This window comes from Hippoglossus hippoglossus, chromosome 17, assembly GCF_009819705.1.
Source record: "Hippoglossus hippoglossus isolate fHipHip1 chromosome 17, fHipHip1.pri, whole genome shotgun sequence".
Taxonomy (NCBI): Eukaryota; Metazoa; Chordata; class Actinopteri; order Pleuronectiformes; family Pleuronectidae; genus Hippoglossus; species Hippoglossus hippoglossus.
Genome location: NC_047167.1, coordinates 19,862,449 through 19,872,812, shown reverse-complemented (window position 1 = coordinate 19,872,812; position 10,364 = coordinate 19,862,449). Strand labels below are relative to the sequence as shown.

General features: G+C 44.0%; 1 protein-coding gene across 1 annotated transcript in view; it reads right to left on the bottom strand.

Annotated features, from left to right (window-relative positions):
* Positions 1-257: 257 nt before the first annotated feature.
* The window catches only part of LOC117778140 (receptor-type tyrosine-protein phosphatase mu-like), a 151,925-nt gene continuing 141,818 nt past the window's right edge, over positions 258-10,364 (bottom strand). The window contains 8 exon segments of the mRNA XM_034613445.1: positions 258-1,222; positions 1,898-2,033; positions 2,216-2,379; positions 3,723-3,848; positions 6,268-6,399; positions 7,134-7,307; positions 7,679-7,828; positions 10,013-10,148. Of these exon segments, the coding sequence (XP_034469336.1) occupies positions 1,169-1,222; positions 1,898-2,033; positions 2,216-2,379; positions 3,723-3,848; positions 6,268-6,399; positions 7,134-7,307; positions 7,679-7,828; positions 10,013-10,148 (1,072 nt within the window). The 3' untranslated portion in view covers positions 258-1,168.

Here is a 10,364-nt window from a genome sequence, read left to right as displayed (position 1 = left end):
CTCCAGTCACAGTTTGAAGCTTTTTAAACTCTTCTCGTCATGGTTCAGTTTCTATGACGCCTGCGACTCCAGGATTCAAATCCATTCAACAAATGTGCTTCAAACCAAACTCGATTGGTATAATTGTAATTTTACGACATGATGATGTTCACACTGATGATCCTTTAAAATCTGTCATGTGTTGTTTTGCCTCATCTCTCCAGCAGATGTCGCCCTGACCTCATGTTTCCCAGCTCCACTCAGAAAAGAGGCAGTGATACAAGAATCCAATGTTTATAATGTAGATACATTTATAGAATATCATTTTTCTTTACAATGGAATCCACCTGTCATCCAAGATGACCAGAAAAAAAAAAAAAAGCACACAATACAGTCAATAAAACAAACCTATAGAACACATGATTGTCACTTACTGCGAGTCACAAAGAAATTACGTACCGTGAATAAATAATCTACAGAAATATGTACAATATGCACAACGAGAATTCAATGGAAGTGCAAATAAAGCTTTGGATCCCTGCACAGGAGGAGGAGGGTAAGCAGATGTAGACCGAGCCAGCTGTCCCCAACAAACAGTGATGAAGCAATAATCACCCAGAAGTCATCAATTTACAGGACATTTAGAAACATTTAGGCTTTGAGCTCCTGCATTTAATGACTTTTTTTCAAAAATTAATAAGCTGAGCAAAAAAAACAAAAAACCAGAAGAATAAAAAGAACACATTTCATTATGTACAGTGCATCGCATTCCACAGAAAAACTGGATTCGATCCTCGTCGTCCAATGAGCATCAAGGCAACATCCACGGGAACCACAGGCGGCGGCGGAGAGAGACGGAAACGGAGAGAGATCCAGAGAAGAGGCGACTCACTGCAGAAAAATAAAATAAAACCTCATTGTGCTCCTGCTTGGCTCCCTTTAGCCGGTAATGACAGACGCAGGCTGCGGTTTATTTAAACGCTGTACAACTCTCCTTTCTTTCCCATTTACACCAACTGAAGACCAGGAGAAGAAAAGAGCTGGTTGGTGAGAGGAGCTGCATGTGTGGTGTGTAACTCGCTCCTGTCGGGTCAGGAACACACACACAACCACACACACACACTCTTAGCACAATGCACACATGTAACGTCCCAAGCTTCGAGTCTCTGGTGGGTTCAGTAGCTCCGAGTTACCCAGTGTTCAAGTACTCCAGCGCCACTTCATAGCAGAACTTGTACTGGTCCTGAAAGACGAGATCAAACAGAGGAAACATTAGAGAGAATGAAAAGAGCAGCGGGTCACTTATTAACCTCCTCCTCTCTGTGCGAGGGCAGTGTCTCGCCTGAGGGCCGCTGCCTGGTAATTTGATTAAATACATATTATTATTAGCTAAATTAATCATATAAACTCAATATGAACTGAAATAATGGAGTTTAAAGGACATTTTGAAAGTGGACACCACTTCAACACACATTACGTCAGCTGATATTCTGCTGTAGTGGTGCGTATTTTCAAGATATCAAAATTAGACTGGATCACACAAACCTTCACTCAGGAGCAAAAATCTGCCTTTAAACTGAACATACAACAAAAATGTGACATTTATCGTGATAATCATCGATATCGACTTATGTTAAAATGTTTATCTTGATATGATTGTGGCCATTTCGCCCAGTTCCAACTTGCAGAAAGCTTTTAAAGAGTCATCTTTTTGTTTTCTTAAACCCTCATTGAATTCAACAAAGGTCAAAGGCCATGAACCAAAAACTGTGATCGTTATTTCTGCAAAAAAAGTGCCAACTTTATGTCATTATCTATAATAAGACACATAATATGCATAATGCTCAAACCAAGTGGTGGAGCTTTAAAAACCACGTGGGTCAGGAAGTTATAACAAACTGTGGAAAGGGCTCCTCACCAGTAGATCCACCATGTTGGGTTTATTGTTCCTCAGTGTTTTGACGGCGTGGAACACATCCACCGAGCGCTGGTGCTGGAGCATCTCACACACGATGCTGATGGCGCAGAACGTTCCACTGCGGCCACCTCCGTTCCTACAGATGAGACGGATGACATCACATTTTAGTTTGGTATAGAAGGTTAAAGCTCACAGTGAGGAGCTGAGGAGTTGTATTTTGATGCAGTAAAGCTTCTCGGTCAGTAGGTGGAGATGTTTCATCTTTAATGTCCACACTGACTGAGCCTCCTCCTGCAGAGTGTGTTTGGGGAAACTTACAGACAGTGGACCACAGTGCGTCCCTCGCCCCCGTCGTACTCCTCCTGCCACTTGTCCACCTGTCGGATCAGCTTGAGGAAGGAGCGCTTGGACATGGGCGTGTCCCTGTACATGGGCCAGCCCAGGAACTGGAACTGCTGCACCATCCGGTAGCCGTCCTGAGGCTGGAGGGGGGGAGAGGAGGAGGACACACCGGTTATCCCAGGTTAACACACAAACACACACACACACACACACAAGAGGGGGGGTAATCGCTGCTGTGCAGAGATACAATCAGACTGACGCGGGGGCCGAGCTAAGCCTCGATGGCGACAAGTAGGACGAGAGATGGATAAAGGCCAAGAAGCGATGGAGGAGCAGATGGATGAGGGTGATAGATGAGCACAGTCATGGCTGCAGAGATAGTTGAGCAGACGCAGACCCTCTGAATCACACTCAGACATATGGATCAATAACACTTGTCAGTGATCATGTGTGATTAGACTGGACTGCACTTAACACGCCAGGGCGGTGCCCCTGCAGGTCAGAGGATGTTAGGACACGGTAAAGTGCGGAGCGATTATCGACAACCCGAGACAGACAGTGGAGGTAAGGAGCTTACGCAGGTGAGTGCAGGTGATGCCGGCCCGGGTCAGAACCGTGTCCGCACAGTGGTGATGAGAAGTTTACAGTTAAAGGGGTCAGTCACTAAAGAATGTGTCGTGTAGCTAAGGAAACAGTGTCTGCACAGTTTGGGTTTCTTTGCCCAAACTGTGACTGATATTTACTCTGAGATTCGTTCCTCCACTCCAATAAAAAGCAGTTGTATTGACTTTGGATTGTGGTGCTCAGAGAATTAAAATATGTTTCGAAGCTTCTTGCTCCAGAATAAGAAACTTAAGTTTGTCTGGATAATCCATGAGACACATCGTCAACAATGTTCATAGGTGATATTTCCAGTAGTTCCAGTAAATGTCAGTTTTGTGGATTAATCTCGAGCAGTGGTTCCCAACGAGGAGGTCAGGCCTCCGCATGGGGTCCCAGGATAAATGTGAGGGGTCACAGGATGATTAAGAGGATGGGATCAACAACAACAAAAGAAAACATATGCTGTCTTTCTTCTTCTGGCTAATCCTTCTCTAATTTGAGCTTTTTGCTTGTGAAACACTGATAATATCAAATACTTTGATTCTATGAAAGCTGATTCGAGTTAAATAATCTGACAAGGAAACACCAATAAAAGCTTTAACCCAAGTTTTCTATTAGTGTTTAAAAAAAGAGGGATTTTTCTACAGATTTGAATATGGTGAGAGTCCTAAAAGTGTAGTTGTGTGAAAATGAATTAGGGAAAAGTCAGAAAAGTGAATCCTGCAGTGCAGCTTGAGTGGAGCAGCAGGCCTACGAGTGGGACGTGTGCAGTCCCAGAGTAAAGTGGCTGTTGTGATCACCGCAGGGAGGAAAGTTTCCCCCAAAATAAGTAGCAGGACAGAAAGTTTCCTGTGTGAAGTGAGACTGTGTGTCACCGTACCCGCGCTGCGTTGTAGATCCGAAATATTCGACTGATGATGTCCTCCTCCAAGTCGGCGGAGACAAACTCCACCTGGATGGGTCCATGTCGGTGGACGCCGTTTTCTGGCCAGTACTGTGGGCACAACTAAACAAAAGAGGCACACACACACACACACACACACACACACACACACACACACACACACACACACACACACACACACACACACACACACACACACACACACACACACACACACACACACACACACACACACACACACACACACACACACACACACACAAAGACAAAAAAAAGAACACCACAAGAAAAACAAAGAGAAAGAAAGATGATTCATTAGTTTTGGAACCGAAACTATCCTGACATTGATTTCAACTGTTTATACACGTGTGGATTATGTTGGATTTGGGGATAAAAACACAAAGATGCAAGAGTCAGACAGAAGAAGGTGAGTTGCTTCAGTGTGATGAGCTTTCTCTCTTAAATACGACGAGTTGCTCCTTCACTGGAGAATATTGGTACAAGAAGCCGGAAGATGTTTTTGACAGACGGAACATTTTAAACACAGACGAGAGGCTTCTCCTCATCATCAGACACTTTGTTCCACAAATCAAACAGAAATTCCTCAGAGACCTCGGCTAATTGTTCGTATCTCGTCAGAAACACACACGCACAGACTCACGCACACAGACACACACGCACACACACGCTTTCCAGCATCAACAGTGACGTTTCAAATGTAATAAATTTTGTTTAGGTTGGTTTAACTAGGTTAAGTTAAGTTTTCATTCGTATCATTGTGGCCCAAACATTTCAACCATTCATCCATTTGATCTATCCATTACTCAGAATATCGAGCTAAAAGTAACGTAAACATTTTATCTGCTCATTGAAATGGATAAACTTTATCTAGCGAACTTTCTACTTTAACTAACATTTTTCATAAAATTATCATTACAATTAACTAAATTCACTATTAGTCCAAAGCAATGCTTAACGTTTCTAACTATCCATTACTTTAAGTTACCAGTAATAAGGTAAAACATGACACATCTGTTAACCTCCTTTTACCGTTGAAATAGCTAGTTTCTTACTTTTCACCTTGAGCCTTTATTTTAGCTTAATTCACTATTTGTCAAAAGCTATTAACATTTATCTGCTAGTTGAAAGTAATGGATCGACTTTATCTGTGATTTCACCAACACGTTTACATTACTTTTGTATAACTAACTATTATTAGTATAATTCAATATTCATCCAAAGCTATGTTTAATATTTCACTTTCACTTACGGATACTTTTATTACATTCAGCTAATTTGTCTAATTGTTGTTTCACAATTTATCCATTTGTCTACATTTAACGACATTTTAAAACTATTTATTCATTAAAATGTATGAATTATTGCAAAATGAAAATAATAATAACAATCAAAGGAAGCAGTTTGTGATAGATTGTGTTTCAAACAAACTCTGGAGCAGTGTTTAAAGTTCAGAAGGAGAAACAAACTCCTGGGACGACCTCATAAAAGCTGCCAAATCTCCTCTATTTCTGCTCCTCGGGAGAGAAAACCCAGTTAAGAACATGCACCTGCAGACCTGCACACCTCCAGCTTCATGTAGCTCTAAATCAGACGACTGGGAAGTGTACAAACACAAACACACACACAGATGGACAGATTCTGCACCAACGCACACACACATCCAGTGTCACACCGTCGTGAACAAACAAGGGGGGAAAAAAGAAAAGGAGACTACCTGGGAAGACGGTAAATAACAGGGATGAGAGCGTGCATACAGATGGACAAACAAATATATGCTCACTTCCTTTCTCCTCATACACCAAAAAAACAAAAAACACTTATACAGTCTGTGTGGCACCTAAAGCTAAACCTCTAGCTTCCTTTGAGAGTGCGTCAAAACCTGACAAACAGATGCAGAAACAAAGATGCTGATGCCGGTACAGCTCCACCTCCCTCGCCTCCATCTACGCCTCGCCGCCTTCCTCCCATCCCACCTGTGCTGTTTTCCTTGGCTGGCTGACTGGCTGGCTACAGTGAGAATATTGAATGAAAGGCCTTTTCTTTTCAGCCAGTCACCGAGGGAAAGGGGATTTGGATGGGGAGAGCAGGCTGGCTTCAGGCTTTGATCCCCGGGTGTTATGACAGAGCCTCGGGCTGAGAAATCCGGAGAGTCTCTTCCACAGGCCTGTCTCTCCATCTCGCTGTGCTTTCATGGCAAGTCCTCTTCCACTGTGCAGCGTCTGCCTCATTTTCAAACCTGCTCCGTATACACGTGTATGTGTGTTTTTTGCGGGTGCAGATGCATCCGCGGGTTCACCCTCGAACAAAGAGAAAGCAATCTCTCCTCTGAATCCAGTTCCCACGCTGTTTGTGTGACTTCATCGGATGCACACTTCCTGATGAAAGGGATGCCTCCTGCGTCGTCTGTTTGCGAGCGCACTCCCTGCATTACCCCCGGAGGATTATCGTTGTGTGTTGTTTGTGTAGGAGTGAATGTGCACACGTATCAGGTCGGGTTTACCTGGGCTGGGTCAACGTCGTTGAGCATTACTATGGAAGTGCAGTGGTAGTCCAGCACTAATCTCCAGAAGTCCTTCACTGTGTTTGGCAGCGGGTGCTGGGTCACTATGAACGCAGAGGGCTGCTTATAACTCTGGAGGAAAACAGAGACAAAAGCAGAGTTAAAAAAAAACATGTCCCTGAAGGCAGCACATGCATATTGCACAGGTTGTAAAGCTGATAACCTCCTGAAAATAAACCTAGAACCATTTCCTAAATGACCTCCATCCTTTGACCCCGCCCGCTCGCTGAGTGTTGTTTTCTAATGGAGATTTCATGTCTGGCGAGATTTTATTAGGACGCTGCACTTTTAATGTGGTTTCTGGCTCCCAAACGTAGCCTATGTTAACTGAGAGGATCCTGAGGTCACCTGCTCAATCCCGGCAAGAGCCAAAAAGTCCATCACACCACGCGTGCCTCGTCAAGGTGACCTCTGTTCGGGCCGCACCTGAATAAATGTACCACTTGAAAATCGCTGTACGTTGCATTTTCTGTCGTCTCGTGGTGCAATTTAGATATTGTGATTTGAGCTGGGCAATTCACTGAAAATGTGTGGAAACTGACATTTATAACCTCTAACCGACCTGATTATGGTCACGTCGGTTAATTCGGTGAATACTTTCCCCGATGTGTGCGCTTCACGAACTGTCGGGTTTCTCCTACGTTACCTAGCACCCCTGCTGTGTCTCCTCCCTCCTCCCTCCCCCTGCTGACCTGTGCTTACATTACACGTTTGCAATTAACACTACAGGTAATAGCCAAGTAGTCAAAGTATCATTTCAAAAGTGATGCATTTAAGAGATGCAAGTGTCTGCGTTCGACTCTTACGTCCATGAGCGCGGCGTTGATGTAGTTGGAGCTCTCCCCGTCGATGGTGATCAGGAAGGGGAGGCAGCGGTCCGGCGGCAGGACGTCCATGCAGCGGTTCTTCTCGTGGTTCCTCGGCAGCAGGGCGATGCTGCAGTCCTCCACCCGCAGCGTGGGAGTCACCATGTTCAGCGTCTGCGAGGTGGGAGGCAGAATTACAGGCTGTCACACCGACACGACGAAGGTAGGCACTTTGGTGTTGAGCGTGCTAATTATCTCCCGATATGGTAATTAACAATGCAATTCTTTAATCAGTTACGTTAGCGACTCCCCTGATGCGACTGTGATGAAACTTAGGGGCATGACGCGTCTCGTATAACGCTGATTGGTCCGAGGAGGGGTGCTGCCATTACACATTTAAGAGATATAGCTGCTGCTGATTGGCCCAGAGGGGGGCTGTGCCACTCATCGAGAGACAACATGTTTACTGTTGTTTTGAACTTATCCTGCACCTGACAAATATAATGACAGATTCACACACGCAGGTTTTGTTAGTCTCCTCTCACCCTGAACTCCTCCTTGATGGGGCTGGAGTTGGTCTGCGGGTCCAGGCGGTTCATGTCGTAGTAGACGGAGCGGAGCTGACTGGCAGGTATGGTGGTGTCGCCGCAGAGGCACGCTTCCAAGATGGCGTCGTGGATGAAGACATACTGCTCCTGCAAAAAACAGCATCCTCATTGCGGATCCATCAGACCTCGACATCTCACCACAGTGCCGGCAGCAGCAGAAACACATGAGCCAGTGTTTCTCTGCATTTCGCCACAAGAATTCACTGACCTTTCCTCAACCTCACCATGATTATTCTTTACCCCTAAGGCAGTTTCTGTGACTAATATTTGTCATTGTCTATGTTCAAAGGTTACATTACATATTTTTGCATTTTTTGGTGCGGAGCTGATTTCATTTTCTTACAAAACCCAGATTTTCATGACATTTTAAAAACCTTAAAATATTCAGCGGGCCAGTAAAGAGGCATTTTCTTCAATTCCTTGACCTTTTCAATTTTTTTTATGACCCTATTAAAGCCCCGCTGAGTGTAGCAAGGTTTAGATCTCATCGGGATTATCGTCATGATCAATGCACGAGCGAGGTGGATATCTCAAAAACAAAAACAACCCCTGCTGTCCTAAACGTCCTGCAGAGGGAAACAGGAAATCGCGACACATTTCCTCCTCTTCGCATCAGTCACTCAAGCAGTCGAGATGGTGACACGGCTGCAGGCTTGACGCAAATCTCTTCTGAAGTGACATTTTCAGCTGACACCCTCCTGTCACTTCGGACCAAAATCCGCACACATGCACAGGGGTCACTGATTTAAAGATTTACAGACAGATGTTTTGCCATTTGTTAAGTCCAGTGCAGATTGTGAACTGCTCACCCGAGAGTTTGACCGGCCCGCGCTGGGCGAGCGGGTCGGCGATAGCGATAGGCGCAATCCGCTGATTGATAGATCTTATCTGAGCTCATAAAACCATAAACAAAAACAAGGCTTTTCATTTCCGCGGACAGATTAAACCACGTCGGAGAGCTAGTGTCTGGCCTCAGGCTAAAAGGAGCCGTGCCAACGAGCCTGAACACCTGCGAGGGGGAAACACACTTTGAAGGTCACTGAACTTGAGGAGAGTGACTCAGGGTGAACAACATTTGGTCTCCAGTTACTCAAATCCCAATTCGGACGTCAGTGATGAAACATTTGCCCATTAAGTCCAATGACGCTTGTGATTTAAAGGGAATTACGGGGAAATGATGCATTCAATGAGACTATGGACACCTCCAGATGGCTAGTGTTCAAGAAAAGCACAAAGTCCTTTGGTGGTCCACACTGGTGTAAAGCTGCGGGATGAGCCAGGGATGTTTTCAGCCATCAATATGAGCTAAATGCTGTCAGTTACAAGCCTCTAAATCTTTTTATTATGGCGTGTGCTGCCAAGTACGTGTGCTTAGCACCCTGGGGAATAGTTAGGAGCTGCACTTCAGTCAATGCAAATGAGAAATTATCAAATAAAAAAAGTAAAAGGTGGCAAATATGACGACGACATCATGTACAATAAAATCCACACGGGTGCTGCAGCAGTTAATACCACTGCTGTTAAATATAAACACTGGTCACCATCTTGTGTCAGGATCACAACACCTGTCAACATGTTGGTAATACTAAGTAGTTATTACTGCATTTGTACATGAGCACTCAGTAATTAGTACAAGAGTACTCAGTAATTAGTACAGGGGTACTTAGCAGACATTACATTATTATTATTATTATTATTATTATTATTATTATTATTATTATATGAGTACTCAGAAGTCATTACTACATTTGTACATGAGTACTTAGTAGACATTACTACATTATCATTATTATTATTATTACATGAGTACTCAGAAGTCAATTACTAGATTATTATTACATACTCAGTGGTCATTAGTACATGAGTATTCAGTAATCATTCATACCAAAGGTTAGAAAATGACTGACAGCAAACATTTAAACTAATTATGCTGCATTTTAAAAGATAATGGGTCATCAGTCACTGGGAAAACCTTTATGGACTGACTCCTGCTGCAACTAATAAATGAATATCTAATAAATGTACAGATAATGATTTGTTTTCCTCAACAATTACATGAACTTAGTTTAAGTTCTGCATTCTTTACTCTTAATTCTGAGCATTTGCTCTGGAGCACCAGAGAAGTGGGGCTTATGCTAAGAATTACTCTGAGATACTAGTTAATCCAGGTTGGATGGCAGCAGCCTGTCAAACTGCCTCCCCCCCACTCCTCTGTGTTCTGCTGAGCGGTCTCAGTGGACCGGCCCGGCTCTGGCACCAGATTCACCGTACCTCAGTCTGCACCATGTTGACCCTCCGCGAGCGCAGCTCCCTCACACAGTTGTAAATATCCACCACGCCCTCTCGCTCCGCCATGTCCAGCATGATGTCGATGACGATGAAGCAGCCTGTCCGACCGGCGCCGGCGCTGATGATCAACAAACACAGACGCTTCGGAGTAAGACAACTTAAGTTTGACTTCCTGAGTACAGCCTAGAAACTAATGTGTTTTTAATAGTTATAATTTCACAGGGTTATTCATATAATTTGCAATAAAAAGCACAAGTTTTTCACTTGGAGATTTTACAGCTGCAGCCTTACTTGATCTACATTAACTGGTTAGACAGCGATCATTCCCAGTGCA